At 41.0% G+C, this 19705-nt stretch overlaps 1 protein-coding gene across 6 annotated transcripts in view; it reads left to right on the forward strand.

Annotated features, from left to right (window-relative positions):
- Positions 1-19705, forward strand: part of TBRG1 (transforming growth factor beta regulator 1) — a 675454-nt gene that overhangs the window by 591914 nt on the left and 63835 nt on the right. For all 6 annotated transcript variants that reach the window (XM_044080849.1, XM_044080848.1, XM_044080847.1 and 3 more), the window contains one exon: positions 887-991. In XM_044080849.1, coding sequence (XP_043936784.1) covers positions 887-991 — 105 coding nt within the window. The remainder of the gene's footprint in view (positions 1-886; positions 992-19705) is intronic.

Raw genomic sequence — 19705 nt, forward strand, 5'->3', positions numbered from 1 at the left:
TTGACCTATTTGTAACAAAGAAATAAAATAAGACCAGAGCCATCTGCCTTTTTTTGCAGAAGGAATACTAAAATTGACTAAAACCAGACAAAATTTGGGAATATTCCAAGAGCTCTACAGAGACAAGTCACATCCCTGAATGGAGGGTTTTCTGAGTGAAGACCTAAAAGTTCTAAGGCTTGGCCATCCATGTCTACTTCCAGAGCACACCAGTCCGTGACAGTATTGCCACTCTAGTGTGAACTCTGAGAACTGCCTCTTCTTGAGGCACTCATATCTGAGGGTCGGGAGTATGATTGCTGGGCCCACTAGTTTCATCCTCCTTAGGAAGCTCAGAGCAGGCACTACTGCCTGAAGAATGGAAGTTCACCTCATCCTATTGGGAGGGTGGGGGTGATTTCAAGAAACCAGATACTCTACAACAGGAGTAAGCTGCCAGAGGTACTGAACGCTGTTCAACAGCTATTTTTTTTTTTTGCACGTACTCAACCAGATCTTCACAGACCTGACCAAAGAGGACATCATCCTTAAAGTATCTCACTCTTACTCACATGTTAATAGGATGAGATTTCAACTCAGAGTTAAATTCACTGCTACTGAACTTACCGATTGCTGCTTTGTCCAGAAAAGCAAGGTCTGTGATTATCTGGTGGTAATAGACTATTACACCCTCAGTCATCTATGCAAGAAGGGAATTGATAATATCACATTTATAATCCCTGCCTTCCTCCCAAAAACAAATAGTACTCGGAAGTACTCAATCCTTCATCATTTAGGACTATTGCCCAAAGGGTGATGAGATATGTGGACTTACAACGGACAGACAGTTGCATGAGCGTTTGTCATTGAAACAGCACCTTTTTCATTATCATTATTGTTTTTTTAGGACAGCCAACCTCAGATAGCGAAACTGTTCGTACATCCAATGGTCTTTCATCTTTGGTTCTAAATGAAGAGGAAACCTACCAGAGTATTAGGAATCAGCAGCATGGTAAGTAGTGTTGCATGTTGCTTTTTGAGCTGAGAGATATGTGTATTGGATCTTTTGATATAATTTCATGAGTGATGAAATTTATTTTGATCAGAAAGCAGCCCAGTAGAGTCAAGAGTTTTCTTGATCATTGTTTTTTCTATAATGCAGCAGTGTAGCTCATATATTTTAGTACTGATCCATCATTTGGATGAGACATCAAACTAAGGCGTTATCTGCCACAGTTGCTAGTAGCTTAGGTGAATGTAAAAGATCTTTATTTATATACAGAGTAACTTTTAGTTACAAATTATTTACATATTTACAAATTTCCTTTGCAGTCATACCCCACTCCTTTTTCTATAGCTACCATTTGATTTTACTTAATATTGTTGCTAAAATCCATTTGTTGTTAAATATATTTTATTTATTTTTTTCATTCCATATAACATCTATTCTCTTAACATGTTCTTTACTTCTGTTTTTATAATATCTATATTTAATCATATCCATGTTTATTTTATAAACTTATTTTGTAGCTTCAAAAAAAAAAAAAAAAGAAAAACTACTGTACATAGTTTTCCCCTTAACTTTTTCAGTCTTGCATTTCAAAAACAAATGTTCCGTAGTTTCTTCTTGACAGTGTAAACATATTCTATTACTTTTCTTTTTATATGGCATTTTTCCTATAACTGGTAATTTGTCCATTACCAGTCTCAACAAAATATCTTGACAGTCTACTTTCTGATTACACCATTTGCTTCTTATTTTATAGCTTTAACGTTTTAATCTGTTAAAACCATAGTAATTGTTTATCATTACATTCTTATACCACACTTTTCTATCTTCTTCTATGTCATCAATTTTTATTTTCCATAAAAAAATATTTTTTTCATTGTAACATTTTATTTTTTTATTTGTACACTATTGCCCTTTTACTCGTTTTTTAGCATACCCAAAAGTTATCATACTTACATTTATACAGTCTTACTACTAATCTCTCAATCTTTTTCATTTATCCACTTTAACATTTTGTACAAACTTAATAAAGCAGCATATACCACAGGGTTAACCCTAAACCTCCTTCCTATTTATTTACATACAAAACTCCTCTTTTTACTGGTTTAATCTAGAACCCAATATATATGAAAAAAATATCTGCAATAATTCATTTTCAAATACTGTTGACAACATAAATACCCTTGCTGAGTATGCTTTTTTTCCCACCAGTACTGAATTTATCAAATGCGTATTTTTTTCTGAATAATTTATATATTCTCCAGGAAAAACAGTTTTGTTTTATTTCTTGTTTGTTTTTTCCCCCACTGAATTCTACTTACACATGTATTCCCAAATGTTATAACTAACACAGAAATTTAATTCACTATAAAATATATACCCCCATCTTTAATACTTTACCTAAACCTTTACTTTTCACTTTATTTAAAGCCATCTGTATCACCTCTAGACACTCATTTTTGCAAATGGTAGCATTGTCGCCTCACAGCAAGACGTTGTCCCGTTCGATTCTCAGCTAGAGCGTCTTCTGTGGAGACATGCGTGAATGGGCGTACCTTCGTTGAAGGTTGTGCGTTAGGGCCGGCAACTCAACACATAAAAATCAGCTGCCAATCATTAGCGGACTGGAGTTCCGCTGTGGCGACCCCTAACCGGGAAAAGCCGAAAGACACAACATTACTTCTTTTATCCAAATTTTGTTTTTTGCAATTGTTATAATGTCATCAGCAAATGTTAAAAGAACTGGAATGTTTAACCCTTCAGGTGTTACATACCCCGCCTCCTTCATTTTATAATTTATTTCACATAATGTCACTTTCATAAGTAATGCAAAGAGCATACAACTTATTGTACATCAGTGTCTTACACCACTGTTTTTATGTACCTCTTGGCGTAACCAGCCATTTACAAGTATTTTTTACTTTCTTATTAGTATATGCTATCATACATAATTTCTTAACTTTTTCACTTATGTTATAGTATTTTATTATTACCCATAAGATTTCTTGTTCCATTGTATCAGATGCTATATTAAGGTCTCCTATTATGATTTTCGCTTCTTCTTTTCTGTTCACGAATATCATCCATAATTTCTCTAACCATCATTAATAATTCCAGACAACACTTCCCCTTTATATCATGTATGCTAACTTAATATTATCCATTTTAGTTTTAAATCGCTTTTGTAGTATTTTCATAAATATCTTATAATTATTATTATTCAATACTGTCGGTCTCCATTTTTATGGTATTCTGTCATCATTGCTCCATTCATTTGACCATTGTTATAAATCCTTAAAAAATAATTGTTCTTTGCCAGTGTCATAAATTTTCAAACATTTCTTACCATATTCCATCCGGTCCTAGAGCCAAATCTGTATTTACTTGACCTAATACTGTATCTAGCTAATTTAAAGAAATCTCCTTTTCCAACTCTTTTTGCTTTCCATGTTTTTTCATTACCTTATTTTTTTCTTTAAACATTTATTGTACGTATTGTACTACACTATTTGTAATCTTTTCCTGAGTTCTAGTTTTAGTGTCCATTGTTTTTTGGCGGGCTTAGTTTGATAGTATGTCTGACAAACCTTCCCCCAGCTTTAAGCATTTCAGTAGTTGTAGGCATAAAATCCCCAATCAGGATGTCCCAAGGAGTGCATGTATTGCTTAGGTGAGGAACATCTGAAAGCAGATTGTATAGTCTGTGCTTTCTTTAATCCTCAGGCTCAAGCAGACAGATGTAACAAGTTGATACTGAGGGGCGTCTCCTTCCATCTTTGTCTCCTGAGGCTCAGACCCCTTCCTTGCCCTCAACTTCTTCTTCCTCTCCTCTTGAAAGAAGCAGAAAAGAGGTCTGTCCCTGCTTCCCTGAGAGATCCTCTGGAACTAAAAGCCAAGTCCAGGAAAACTTTGGATCCGACCCCCTCAGTTCCGAAAACAGTATCTACCCCTTTAAATCTACCAGCATTTGCAGATCCAGGGGAAATTATATCTTTATCACCTCCTCCCCTGTCGGCTCTGATGTCGGATCCATTGGCTCGGGATCTGAGATCTTCAAGCAAATCTCCTACCCACTCAGTCAAGTCCAAGCACTCCTGACTCGCCCCTCCATCACTGTCTTCTCTGAAAGCAGGTTTGAGGGGGACATGGACAGGATGATGAGGAGATTCCTCAAGGCCCAGATCCAGATGTGGGTGGCTTCAGCTGTATCCCTTGTTGGAGCCGTGAGCTACCCGGGCCATACCATCAGGACTGCTTCTCCGATCCGGCCTTCGGTTTCAGAGTTGCAGGGTTCAGGACTCCCTTGTCTAATGGGTTTAGTGACGCTGACGATGTTCATTGTGTTTCACTGTTGCAGTCATTACATTTGGGTAATCTGCTGGCAGGTTGCCCTCAGTCGGCCTGATTAACAAAGTCTTGGGTCCTGTGTCGGTTGCTGTCCCTTCTTCCATGACGATAGGTCGTCAGGGATATAAAACATGCAGCCGATGCCATTACATAAGTCTTTCTTGCCGCGCGGTGCCCGAAGCAGAAGCAGTTCGCAAGTGCCGGTCGGCCGACTCCTGAAATTTTTGTTTTCGAGTTTCAGAACCGAAGTCTTCAACTTAAAGCTAAGTATTCCGTTGGGGAAACTTTTTCTTGTTCCTTACCAATGTCAGTAAAAGTTAATAATTGTATTACTTATGGGAAGCAAATACCTCATAAGGATTTTCATTTGTACTGTATTCCTTGTCTAGGCCCTGACCATGACATACCTTGCTATCGGTTTTGTGCTTTATTTAATCAGCGCACTATCCGTCGTTGATACATTTTTGCTTCAAAATAGTTCAGTTCTTGGTTTAATTATCCAGACATGATGTTGGTTAGCCATCCGACTACCGGAATACCGAAAAAATGCAAAGAAAAAGACAGCGACAGGCCGCTGAGGTCCAGAACTGCCGACGACGCTTCTCCTAAGCCAGTCACCAGTTCACCGGTACTCAGTGAGGCGCTTTTGCAGCCCCTGATACCCGCTACTTCTGATTCACAGGCCTCTGCTGAGACCCATTCAGACTCCAGTATGCCGTGAGATGCTTCTCATATGGAACCCACGGATGTCTCTACCTTGGATGGGTCCAGAGCCGCTGAGCAAGCACCGGCTTCTGCGGGTGTATTCAGGCCTACAGACTTGCATATTAAACCGACTCCAACTTCAGTGCTAAGGCCTAAATCTCGATCTATGTCTAAAAAAACAACGCCCAGGCCACATGTTCAGGCCCCTATGCCTAAAAAACAAATGATCAAAATGGCTGAAGATTTAATTACTCTAATCAGGGGTAGTCAACCCCCCCCCCCCTCCAAGAGGCCTAGGATTGAATTTGACTATGAATCTTCTGAACAGGACTCTGTTTCTTCTGACTCTTCTAATGGTCTGGATTTGTCCATACCTACTTATGAGGACTCTGATGCAGATGATTCCATTCCCTCTGCTTCTCCACCTGAGGATTTTTCTTTTGGGGAAACTTTACATATCTTAAGGGAGCATTTCCAATGGGAAAGTCAAGATTTCTCTGAATCCAAAAAGAGGCTTAGGGATTTCCTTCTTCTTCCTCAGCATAGGCCTTTGGCTATACCTCCTGTGGTTTACTATTAGACTGTCAAAGCAAACTCCGTCAACTGTACTGTTGTCGAACACGGAAGTTCGAAAATGGTAATATCGAAGACCAAAAGCCAACCTAGGAACGGGTTTTAACATGGGTCGAGATAGGGGAGAGGTTTGTGGTTCGGCAATAACACTGAACACCTATATCAACCCATGTTAAAACCGTTCCTAGGTTGGCTTTTGGTCTTCGATATTACCGTTTTCGAACTTCCATGTTCGACAACAGTACAGTTGACGGAGTTCTCTTCGACATTATAATAGTAAACCCCTTCTGTACTAGATATTGTTGATGATGTGTTTTCGGAATCCAGTATGGCCCCTGATTCCTTGCCTCCAGCCCCTAGCAAACCGGACCGGTGCTACAGGGTTCCTGAGTCCCACAAATTCCTTTTCAAAAATCCTGTTGCGGACCCTGAAACCATTTCTCAGGGGCCCAAGGGCATTAAGGCTTCTGCTAAAAATCCTACCTCTTCTGATAGAGACTCCAGGGCGCTGGATAGATGGGGTAAAAAGGTTTATACTTCTGCAACCTTAGCAATCAGGGCATTAAACTGTCAATTCCATATGCTAAAATATCAACAGCATATCATGGGACTGCTTAAACAGAAAATGATGTTGATTTCTGACTGTGTGAAGAATAAAGATTTGCAGGATTTATTGCATTCAGCTGAACAAGTTGGCAAACATACTTTGCAATGTGGTTTTGATTCCTTAGAGGCATCTTGTAGGGCTGCTGTTACTGGGTCTGTGCTTAGAAGGCATGCTTGGCTTAAAGAGCAATCAGTGCCTGATCATGTCAAAGCAAAACTTTTGGATGCTCCTTTACAGCAGGACTGCTTATTTGGCAATAAGGCTGAAGAAGTTTTTAAAAAGATGGAAGATAAAGCTAAATCTATGCAAACTGTGAAAGATTTCTTACAAGTGCAACCAACAAGATTTAGTAGGCATTGGCCTACTAAGAACTGGCCCTTTCCAACTCCTTCCAGATCCACTACGGCCAAACCCAGACATTCCAAAACTACCAGGTTTCAGTCCCAAGGGACTTTCAGAACTAAGCAATGGGGTGCTTCCACTCAAATCTGGAAACAACAAGGTACCACCCTATGGTAAACAGTCTCAATGACTTCCCTTTGAAATTACCAAGCACTTACCTCTTAGCTGCCCCTTTGGGGGGAAAACTGGCTCTTCATTCAAGAAACTGGCAACTTATAACCCAGGACAAATGGGTTTTAAATATAGTGTCCCAGGGATACAGATTTCATTTCCACACACTGCCAATTCCAAATGGGTGGCAAGACCTGCCCCCAAATCAGTGGGCAGAGGCTCAGAAATAAGTATTTTCCCTCCTAAACATGGGGGCTATTCAGCTAGTACCAGAAGAGGAAAGGGACAAGGGTTCTATTCCAGACTTTTCCTGGTACCCTGAAAAGACAATTCATGGCGTCCAATTCTGGACCTGTCTACTCTAAACATCTTTCTGGACATTCCAAAATTCAAGATGTTGACTCTTCACCAGTTACTTCCTATGCTAGGCAAGGATGTCTGGTTGGCAACTCTTGACTTGAAAGAAACTTACCTGCATATCCCAATCAGGGAATCTTGCAGAAGATTCCTATGCTTCAAAGCAGGCTGCATGCATTATCAGTTCTCTGCACTGCCCTTTGGCTTGTCTACTACGCCCAGGGTATTCACAAAGTGCTTGGCTCCAGTAATTGCTTTTTGCAGGCAAAGAAATATTCAAATATATCCATACCTGGACGATTGCCTAATTCAGGCAGAAAACCAGGCCATTCTTCTAAAACATCAGGCGTTTGTAATAAAACTTCTAATCTGTCTAGGGTATACCATAAACGAAAAGAAATCTCAACTGGTACCCTCTCAAAAAATTACATTCCTGGGTGCAAGCTTGAATACAACTGCCCAGATGGCTTTCCTTACACCAGAAAAGCAAATTAATTTGGTGACTTACTTCAAACAGGCGGCCACAAAAACCCTGCTTATCAGCAAGACAAATACTGCAAGTCTTGGGGTTCATGGCCTCATGCATTCTTCTAATTCCAAATGCAATACTGCATATGAGGAAACTTCAGTGGTACTTAAAAAGTTTATGGAGTCAACATTGTCACAGCCTGGAAACAATGATTTGTATCATGCCTTGCCTGCGCCTAGAGTTCCTATGGTGGGCAGAGGCCTGCCACCAAAACAAAGGACTGTCATTCACACCACCCCCTGCCACCCAAACCATAACTACAGACGCATCAGACTGTACAAGGTGGGCTCAACTGGCAGGGAAGTGCATTCAGGGCAAATGGAGCTCAAATCAAATGCACCTTCATATCAATCAAAAAGAAATGCTAGCTGTACAGATTGCACTGACAGCCTTCAAGGATTACCTTCATCCAGGACAATTACTGATAAAGACAGACAACACCACGGTTATGTGGTACATAAACAAGCAGGGGGGGGGGTACACATTCCTACCCCCTCTGCAGACTAGCCATGGCATTGTGGAACACGACCTTGAGCTACCAAGTGCAACTACAAGCTCAATTCCTGCTAGGAAAGCAGAATGTTCTAGCAGACGAACTAAGCAGAAATCTCATGGACCCTCACATATGGAAACTGGAACCACGGATTTTCAACATGTTGACATGCAAATGGGGGAGCCCAGACTTAGATCTTTTTGCCTCACCCCAGAACTACCAGTTGGACCAATTTTGCACAAGAATTCATTACAAAAAAGCCTGGAAAGTGGATGCTCTGTCCTTCAGCTGGAAAAATCTACAATCTACGCCTTTCCTCCTCTGCCTTTGCTTTCCAAAGTTCTACTAAAAGTCAAACAGGACAAACCAAAAATGATTTGGATTGCTCCAGACTGACCTCGCCAACACTGGTACCCACTACTGTGCAGTGTGTAACACATTTCTCCATGGCACCTGCCTCAGACACCTTCCTTACTGTCTCAGAAGAGAACCAAATTCTACATCCTCAGCTCCAAACGTTGAATGTTGCAGCTTGGGTAATCACTTAAATTCACCCTTAGCATCCCTCAGCAAACCTGTGATGGATGTCATTTTGGAGGCGAGAAGACCTAGTACTAGAAAATCTTATGCTGACAAATGGAAAAGATTCTGTGCATGGAATCAATCTCAAGGGATGAGCACAGCAGTGCCCAATTTACCTCAGATTTTGCAATACTTAACTGAGATGCTTCATAAGGGCCTGTATTTTTCTTCCATAAAATTCCATGCCTCAGCCATTTCAGCTCATTACAACACAGACCCCCCCCACCTTCTCTCATCCTCTTCTAAAGCAGTATATCAGAGGGGCCAAAAACTTGAGACCACCCAGGAGAGCTCCAACCCCTGCCTGGGACCTTAACATTGTATTGTAGAAACTCACTCTGCCTCCTTTCGAGCCAGCTGCAACTGCAGACTTAAAATCTCTTTCCTGGAAAACAGCCTTCCTTTTAGCAATCACTTCAGATAGAAGGATATCTGAATTACAGTTCTTGTATTATTAAGAGAGTGGTTTATGTTGCCCTGTGTAGTTATTGTCATGGTTTTTATATTGGTAAGACCAAGAGGAGTTTTAAGGAGATGATTTACGAACATGTGGGGGATATGAGGAATTGCAATTCCAATAGTGCATTATACAAACACATTTTGCAGTTTCCTGGACACGACTTTAAATTTTTGGTCATTGAAAAAGTTCCCCAAGAACCGCGTGGTGGCCCCTGGGAGGACCTTTTAAATTTCAGGGAACTTTGGTAGCAAATAAAACTTAATGCCACAAACTTCCATGGCTTAAATGAGAGTGTAAGCCTGAGTAGTTTTTTGAGAATACGTTCATGGATTGGACAATAATGTGCAGATACATTTTTTGGTTACGGTAGTTAGTTTGTTGTATTTTAAAACTAACCTTTGTATTGATTGTTGACATTTTTATTTTTATTTCAGTTTTTTTACATTCAGAGGATTTGACATTTTTAGGGTTACATGTGTATGAGTCCTATATTTCTTGACATTTATTATTATATTTTCGGTGTATACATTTTTTTGGTATATATTTTTTTAAATGATAATTAGCTGTGAACATCACATGGCTTTTAGGATATATAACTGACACACAGTCAGTTGTTTTTTGTATTCTGAAGAAGTCAGTTGACAGTTACTGACAAAAGCACAAATTAAAGGAATTGTGCTGTGGATTGGAGGATGGACTGGTTCTTTATTTCCAAGTTTGTGGTTGGTTCTTGGTTTAAAAGTGTCAGCTCCATCTTTGTCGGAGCTGCCTCTTCCCTTAGGTGCCTCAGCCTTTGACAGTTCAGGTCCAATCCCCTCTGAAGGCCACAGATCTGGTGTGAGTCCTAACTGCTTTTCCCCTGTGGCTTCGGCTTTGGGGTAGATGGAGAGGACCTCTCCCAGTCCGTCGGCTTTTCGGGTAGTGGAGAGCGTTTTCTCCTGAGTTGGAGATCTGTCACCATATGTCCCACAATCCACCCCTGTATCCCTGTTGGGTCGGGGCCTTGAGCCAGTTCGTCCTGTCCTGAGTCAACCTGTCTCCAGCAGCCTCCAGGTTCTCTCTGTCCCAGGATGGAGTCCCTTCTTCTGATACTTCCTCAGAGTATCCCACTGAGGAGGTCCCCCAGAAGAAGATGTGTAAAAGGAGGAACTTTGACTCCCTGATGGACTTTGATAAAGGATCCCCCCAATCCCCACCCTAGGACGTTTCCTGTGGAGACCTTCTGGAAATCTTGAGATAAAAAGGTATGTGGTCTGCCCAACTTCCTCCTTCCAAGGAGTCGGTGCTCTTGGAGGTGTTTGGGCAGGCCCATCTATGATCTGGGTGACCCCCCCCCCTCCGCGGACAACCTCATTGATTTGGTTTCCCGCCAGGCATGAAAGGAAGCAGACACCATTGAGCCCATTCCCAAGTGTCTTTATAGGTTCCCGGTTCCACCAACAGATAGAAAGGTTTGGAGTAAGGATCCCATAGTTGATGCCATCATGGTGGTGGCAGCCCCTAAAAAAGAACATGCAGAAGAGACTGCCAATGTCTGTCTGCCTGACTAGGGAGTGTAGAGCATTGGACAGGATTGGAAAGCACGTTTACACTTCAGCCACCTTTGTGCTGAGGTTGTTCAATTACATAGCTCACTTTACCCAGCTGCAGAGACATCTGGTCAAGGAGCTTTCATCCCCTTTCTCTCTCTCTTAGTCCATGCCTGCGGAGGAATTCAAGAACATTTCTCCCAAGATGACCACTCTATCTCCAGTCGCCAATTCCTTGATTCATAGGTTGGTACTAGGCTATCGGCCCTAGGGCTTATACAGACCTAGCCAAAGAATTCCCCGGATATTTCTTCCCACAATATTTACTTCCCTGGCAGGGTGACAGATGTGATCCCCGGGGTGAATTTCCTATCTCCCATCCAGTCGTCAAGGTTCCTTTTGAAGAGGGCCAAGGAGACACTCTGCTTGACATGTATGGGCAGTCTATTCCAGAGTATGGGGAGTCTGTAGGCCATGAACCTATCACTCCAGCATGTTTTGTTCATTGTGATGACAAGGTTTAGATCCTTGGAGCGTGTGGCTCTGAGGGATTGGGATTTCTTTAAGTGGAGCATGTCGACCAGCTCAGGGTTTGACATGGCCTTGTATATTAAGCAGAGATCGCCTCTGAGTAGATGATATGCCACAGGGTATAGCTAGAGTTTTTTTAGACAGTCAGCATATGGCATCTGCTTTAGGCCTGTGATTCTTTTAGTGAGGTATTTCTGCGGCCCTTCCAGCTGTTGCAGATGTCTTGTGAGGTACGTACCAAATGGGGCATTGTACTCTATAATGGGTCTAATGAGGGATGAGTACAGTGGGACAATGACCTCCTTTTTTCTGGATGAAAAGCCCTTAGTGATGAGGTGTGCCACATAGAAGGATTTCCTGACTGTTGTGGCAATGTGGTTATTGAAGGTGAGACCACTGTCCACCTGTGTCCCTAAGTCTCTCATCACACTTTTGGTGTTTAGTGTACTGCCACCTATGTGGTAATTCATGGGTTACATGGTTTTTCCCAAAGGGGATAACTATACATTTCTTGGCATTAAGCTTGATTCCATGGTTCTGGCACCAAGCATCTGTTTCTGTAAGGCTTTTTTGTAGAATTTCCACATAATTTGGGGATTCAATAATGGCTCCCAGTTTGCAGTCATCTGCAAACTTTGTTAGCCAGAGTCCCTTAGTGTTGGTCTCTACTTCAGAGAAGTAGATGCCAAACAAGAGTGGTTCCAGGACTGAACCCTGAGGTACTCCACTTGTCACTTGTTGAGAGGTTAATCTCACATACAACGGAAGGCACCTCATGAGCTGCCGGTACATGACTTACCCTAGGGAGGCATGCCTGGATGAGGCTATATGATTTTGTGGAGCCCTTTAAGGCATCCCTAATGAATGCGCTTTACAATGGCTCTTCACTGTTTAGTCCATCAGTTAGAGACACTGTCACCCACAGCAAAAAAGGGCAGGAAGACCCTTTCTGCTGTAGGAATCAAATTTTCTACGCCTCAGAGGTCCTTCTCCAGAAACCAACGTGGAGGTAAAAAAATGTGGTTTCATAAGTCCCAAGGACCTTTCATGGAGCCATGTGGAGAGCCCTCCTCTAGAGGCAGAGGAGGAGGGTTTAATGGTAGGCCCTGTCCTAGAGGCACAAAAATCAAGGCTCCAGAGACACCTTTTCCAAGAAGCCCTATCAGCGCTCCTGAAGTGCTGCCCGACTGTCTATCTCTAGAAGCATTTGGGAGTCGACTCACCTTGCACTCAGAAGCCTGGACCCATTTGACTCAAAATCCCTGGGTGCTAAGCATAATATCCAGAGGCTACTAAATTCCCTTTTTCCTTCCACCTCCAAACTCCAACAAGAAACTTTCCAATGTGCCACCCAGTCAGAGGCCGCAGCCAGCACTGGAAATTCAAAAACCGCTGCAAAAAAAAAAGTCATCCAAGAGGTCCCAACTGAAGAAAGTAGATTCGGAACCTACTCCCTCTTTTTTGTGCTGTAAAAGACAGGGGACCTGAGACCCATTTTGGATCTAAGCATGTTGAATTGTTATGTAAAGAAGTCGAGGTTCCGAATGGTTATGGTTCAGTCCATTTTGTCATTGTTGCACAAGGATGATTGGATGTGCTCATTAGGTCTCATGGATGTGCTATCACATCAAAATAGACAGGCAGTCCAGGAGATACTTTCTCTTTTGTCTGGGAACCAATAACTTCCAGTTCAGAGCACTGCCCTTTGTGCTCACCACAACCACCTGGGTGTTCACCAAATGCATGGCAGCCGTAGCAGCTCACATGAGACTCAAAGGACTCTGGGTGTTTCCATACTTAGACAATTGTCTCCTTACTGCCCTCATGAGGCATCAGCTTATCCAAGCCAGAGATTACTTAATCCAGCTTTCATACTCCCTGGGTGTCACTATAAACCTAAACAAATCCAGACTGGCTTCTGTGCAGAACCTGGAATTCATAGGAATGCAGCTGAACATGAGATCTGATAGCTTCCCTCCCCTTACATCGCTTAATAACACTGAGGAATCAAGTCTGGGAATTATCCCACCAGTCCCCACACAAGGCTAGTCTTTCAAGTCCTAGGATCTATGTCAGCAGCAATTCTGTTAGTCTGTTTGCAAGGTTGTTCATGTGGATTCTTCAATGGACATTGGCAGTACAATGGTCCATTCTGTATCAGCATCTCTCCAGTCCTATAAGCTTGACTCCAATTTGCAAACATCACATCAGGAGGTGGATTCAGTCAGACTGTCTCCTTCTAGGCAGACCGTTTTTAACTCCCCCTCCAATAGCCACAGTGACCACGGATGTCTTCCAGTTTGTGGGAGGCATTACAGTGGGAAGATGGTCCAAAGCATTTGGTCCCCCATCGATACCAGGTTGCATATCAATGTCCTAGAGATGTTAGCAGTTCTCCTAATGTTAGAAGCCTCCCCTCGGGGACTGTTGCAGTTCACACCGACAACATGTCTGTTGTCTGGTACATCAACAAGCAAGAAGGAACCTGTTCATACTCCTTGTGCACGGAGGCCATGAGGGTGTGGGAATGGGTGATATCTTCAGACCGCCTTCTGCTTGCAGTGCACATCCCATGGAAAGCCAGTGACTTGGCGACAGAATCAGCAGATCAATCCTGGTTCTACGAATGGTCCCTCAGTCAGTGGCGAGCATGATCCTTGATTGCTGGGGACAATCTTGCTGCAACCTTTTTGCCTCTCTGATCCCCCCAACTGGCGGAGTCTCCGAGGGATGCACTGGTCCATGATTGGCCCCATGTCTCCTGTATGCTTATCCCCCTCTCCCACTGATCTCAAAGTTTCTTCAGAAGGCAAGCAGGCTTAAGAGCTCAGTCATCCTCATTTCCCCTTCTGGCCTTGTCAGGTTTGGTTCCCCTTCCTATGTTCTCATCTGAAATATCCTCCATGAATACTGGAGCCATGATTGGACCTCCTCTCTCACCTGTCAAGGATGCAGCACACGAACCTTCGCACACTTAGGCTGACCGCTTGTTCTCCACTTCCAACCCTAGCAAGACAGACCAGGATTGCTTCCCAGGTCCTTAAAGTACTTCTAGCTTTGTAAAAGGCATCTACTAAGAAAAGTCTACAGTAGTACATGGAAAAGGTTCACTATCTGGACAACAAGTAGGAATATTGATCCCTCCTTAGCACCAGTTTCAGATATTCTGCTCTTTCTTAGTACCCTATTTAAGGAAGGAGCTAGCTTCTCTACCATCAAGCTTCAATTAGCTGCTATTTCTAATTTTCATGCTGCTAGTCAATTTTGTTGCCTGTCCAGCTTATGTTATGCAAATGTGTTATGAAAGGTATTTCCTTGTTAAGGCCTCCCATCAAGGTCCCCTGCCCTCCTTGGGAACTCTCTGTTGTGCTGCAGGCTTTGACTCAGGGACCCTTTGAACTATCTGCCAGTTGCGACATGAAGATTTTTGTCATGGAAGACCATCTTTTTGGTGGCTATAACTTCGGCTAAGAGAATTTCCAAACTAGAAGCCTTATCCTCCAAACCTCCTTACATAATTTTTCATAAGGACAGGGTCTCTTTATGTACCAGTCCCTCTTTTATACGTGAAGTAGCCACAGAAAACAGTATCAGTCAGTTCATTCACTTACTAGTGTTCTTTCCAAATTTTTCTAATAAAGGGGAGTATGTTCTACATCTTCTCGAAGTTCATACACAGTTACGTTTCTAACTGGACAGAACTAAACAAAACAGAAGTCCGACCAACTGTTTGTAGTCTTCTCAGCTAACAAATAGGACAAGCAGTTTCCAAGATTACTTTAGCAAAATGGATAACCGGTCGTATCTCTTTGATTTATTCACAAAAGGGCCTAAAATTACCTCGACCTTCTAAAACACATTCCACCAGGCCTATGGCTGCTTTTTCCTCCTCCTCATCTAGAACCTCCACTGATGATATTTGTGCAGCAGCAACATGGTCTAACAGTCGCACCTTTGTTGCACATTACAAGTTAGACATTCTTTCTAGGAGCAGGGCTTCCTTTGGCTCAATGGTGCTCTGGTATATCCTTTCATGAGGGCCACCCGTAAATGATGTATCTGGGGACTCTGACCCTGTTGTGAGGAGGAATGAAAAAGATGACAACAGAATAAAATGTTATGTATTACCATCACTTGGCATCTGTGTTGTCTATCTTCATTCCTCCCCACTTTCCCACCCAGCCATCCCCCGTCTCAGTTTTCTAGAGGATTGTGGAACATAACAGGATGCATAGGTCCCATCTCGGAGCCTCATTTTCTTTTGCTGTCCTGGTGTTGGGTGTATGGAATCGGCAAACTCAGTCTGAGGTGCTCGGGTGGATGTGGTGCATTGTGGGTAAGAGGGAGGAGCTCGAGAGTCAGAGCCAAGTCTGGAGAATGTGGCCGAGCCGGATCCGAGGGTTGGATCTGAGACCCTATCCTGAGGAGGAATGAAGACAGACAGCACAGATGTCAAGTTATGTTAAGACATAAGATAGACAACACAGATGTCAAGTTATGGTAAGACATAACTTTTTATTTTTGCTAAAGTTGCATCTAAAATCTTTACTGTATTTCTACAGAACATGTCTCATTTCTCAAATTCCAGATCATCTTTCCTCCCCATAGTTTCTCTGCTTGTAATCTTTTTTTTACTTGTTAAAAATATTGTGTCTTCTAATATAATTACATCTACACATGTATTACACCACTCCAAAACCCCTGTTCTTATTATTATATTCTTAAATCTATTCACATTTACAGAAAGCACTCTAAAATTTTTATTTTCCCTTTTCCTTAGCTTCATGGTTTCATAAGTTTCTAACTTATTAGTAGGCTAGCTGTTTAATAGGCTAGTCTAAGCTTAGCCAGTGTTCCTCTTAAAGGTGAGAATCAAACACTGTATCTTGTATCTGTGAGTCAAACACCTTAACCATTGTACCAACCCCCAGTCATCAACTGTGTATGTATATATAAATATATATATATATATATATATATATATATATATATATATATATATATATATATATATATATATATTTCATCCATTTCCTTTCATTTTCCTTTTGTATTTATCCCTTTAAATTTTCTTTTTCTTTTACCCTTTTATCAATAGATTTTTTTTCTTTTACTACTTCCCAATTTATGTCATCTTCTTTACGTATTTCAGGACCTTCTTCTATGTCCTCTTTCCTCATCTAATTGTTCTTCTAGTTCTACCACTTCTAAAATGTCTTCTCTTTGTTCATTGCCTTCTCTTTCCTTTTCTTTTTTTTCCTTTCTCTTATTTTCATTTTTGCAATCCATCCATAAATGTCCCAATTTTGTTACATGTATAACATTTCAAGTCACATTCTTTTTGCATAATGTCTCATTTTCCCCACAAATATAACATTTTTTGTCAGAGTTGCTTATCAAATGTCCTTTTACACACAAAAAAAACATGGTTTTGGATGTCCCTGGTATTTTATGACACCCCTGTTCCCCTCCACATTTATCATGTTTGGTATATGTATAATTTTCCCTCTTTCTATTTTTAACATAATTATTACAATCCCAGCCACCAGTCCATAAACCCCTTTTGTCATAAACATTTGCAGTATCTAGCACTTATTTACATAAAGTTGTCAAATGTCCTTTCAAATTCTTTCCACCTCTGCTCAAGTGTACATGAATTTTCTTTTTTGTTTCTCTGTTAAATATTTTTATCATATAAAGAGTACATGGGTTACAGTTTTTCTTTTTTTCATATTCTCCTAGAAAATTTTCCATTGAAAAAACAGTCTTGAATATAATGTCACAAAATGTCTCTTTGTTAATAAGAATAAATGCTCTTACCACATGTGGTTTTACACCCAAAGGAGCAATTGAATTGTCCCACATTTCATATCTGTCCATTTCTTTGTCCTCTTTACTTTGAATGCTTACCACATACTTCTATTTTTTATTTTCTTCTGCCGTCTTTTCTGCTACTCCCTTTTGCCTTCCTTTACTTTCTTTGCATATGTTATCTTTTCATTTTACCACTATTCTTCAGGATTGTCTCTGCATCCTCCTTTTATATTTTCTCTATAATGTCCCCCGAGGAAACATCTCCTTCATTTTCTGGCTTCTCTGCAGCACCATTTCTTTAAGTAAATCATCCCACAAAACTCCTGACTGGAGGGTTGTAATTATACATCCATCATTTGCTGACTCATCTCCATATAACAGATTTCTTTGAAACATCTTCTCAGAATCCTGCACGCATTCTCTGGTCTCAGTATTTGCTTTTTACTCCATTTCTCACCACTGCATCATCTCCTTCACTCCATATGCATCTCTGTTTCTTCTAGCTGCCTGTGCACCTGAAATGGAAACAAGAAGTGGTCCTGCAAAATGGGTCCCACTCACAACAGTGATGAGTAGGGGAAGTTCCCCTGTGTCCTGGCCAAATTTCCCTTAGTTAAAATGCATGCTACTTTTGGTCTTCCCAGAAAAGAGGCCATTGGAATAATGGGATTAACCCTGTCAAGAAAGTGTAAGTAAATAAATTACATCAATATTCAAAGCGGGTCACTATAACAATAAGTTTTAGTGTCAGGGTTTTCATTTCTTATTCCATGTACATTATTTTCATTCCAGTCATATTTTTAAACAACAGTCCCTTATTACATGTTGAGGCTTACATTGTATTCCCCCCATACTTGCATTCTATAAAATCTAGGTTGATGTGTGAAGGCACTGTTACAAATCCAGAGTTGGTAGGCAAGCTGTTAGTGTTTGCTGTTTCACATGCATCAGTTCCTGCATCAACGATGGAAATTTTTCTTCTGTTTATTGGCTTGTGAATAATTATTGATGTGATGTTGTCTTATCTCGCCTTCATTCTTTACTGATGGGTTTGGAACCGATCTTCTGTTCTGACTCGGCCGCTTTCAAAAGCTCGAGGTCTCCTAACTAGTTTCTGGCTTACTCCCTATCCCATGATGCTCTGTGTAATTCCCCAGATCTTGTTTGCCGCTAAACAGATTGGGCGTTTCCTCAGCTGGCTCTGGCTAAGTTTGATCCTTTTTTCTTCACAGTTTAGCTTGTTTTTCCTTAAACTTGTGTACGATTACTTTAATAGTACTTTAGCTAAGTTAATCACAGTCTAGACTGTGTCCGCTGCTTGCTGTTGATCTCTGGTGCCGTTGTTTTTATTTTAAGGCCTACAGTCCACCCCTATACCTAGTCCTCTCTGTGTTATTTAAATTTTGCATTATTATTATTACTATTATTAGGATTATTCATAGATTAGTATTGTAAGCGTGTATTAATAGAGTTCAGCTCATTTGAATTAGAGAGAGACTCGGCCATTTTTAGTTGGCCCATGCTTCTAGAGCCGGCAAGTGTGTTTTTGTAGTTGAAATTCTCTTGGTTAACCTTTGGATTATAAGGTTTTATTTTTCTTATAGTGCCAAACCTTATATTTTCTTGTATCTTTCTTAGTGTGTGGTTTGTGCTGTTCAATTTACATATATACATACATTTATAACTTAGGCCTCTTTTTTCTCTCTAACTAACTCATTTAACTTAGCGGTTTTTAGCCTGTTTAAGTTAGAACCCCCCCCCATTTTTCCTGTGTGCTGTGCTTATTTAAAAAATAATATATATATATATATATATATATATATATATATATATATATATGTGTGTGTGTGTGTGTGTGTGTGTGTATATATATATATATATATATATATATATATATATATATATATATATATAGTATAAGTTGTTTGGTGTTGCTTAGTTCATTGCTGTATTTACTATGTCTAAACAATTGAAAGAGACAACCTTCTGGGTTCAAGAAATATTCCAAATGTTCTCAAAAAATGTCTTTGACAGATAGCCATTCAGAAATGTGTGTACTGCCTTGGAGCTGTTCTCTTACAAGAGTCGTACTGTATATGCCACTCTTTCAGTTCAAGGGTTCTCCTTGAGAAAAAAATAAATAAACTTATACTAAGAGGATTACTAAAAAATCCTTAGAAGAAGGTCAGAGTACATCAAAGAAAAGCTCTTCCCCTCCTAGATCTGGTAAGTCAGGAAAAAGATCTTCATCCTGTTCAGACCAATCTGGACTTTCACAAAAAGTTTCAAAAATGTCATCGAACCCGAAAACTTTCAGACCCGAGAAATCATCTACCTTGGATCCATCTGTTTTGGAGCTGTTGATATTGCACACTCTGAGCTGTCCTCTGTTTTGGAACCGGTGTCTCCGACTTTGAGGTCACCAATTTTGCAGAAATCAATATCTCCTTCCCCCTCCTCTCGATCCTCCAGAGTTTGTCAGAAGATGATGTGGATCATGTGGTACAGAGACTTTTGAGTACACCGACGCTAGCCAAATTATTATTGGATCCGACCCAGAGGGTTTCGGAGCTGAGTGGACCTGCCCCATCACTATCGATTCTTCCTTCATCCTGCCCCGGGGCTTTGGAGCCAGAATGCATGGAGCTGCTCATAACGGAACTGTCAGTGCCGAGA

Source organism: Protopterus annectens, chromosome 8.part0 (assembly GCF_019279795.1).
Source record: "Protopterus annectens isolate FY-2018-M chromosome 8.part0, PAN1.0, whole genome shotgun sequence".
In the NCBI taxonomy this organism is placed as follows: Eukaryota; Metazoa; Chordata; order Ceratodontiformes; family Protopteridae; genus Protopterus; species Protopterus annectens.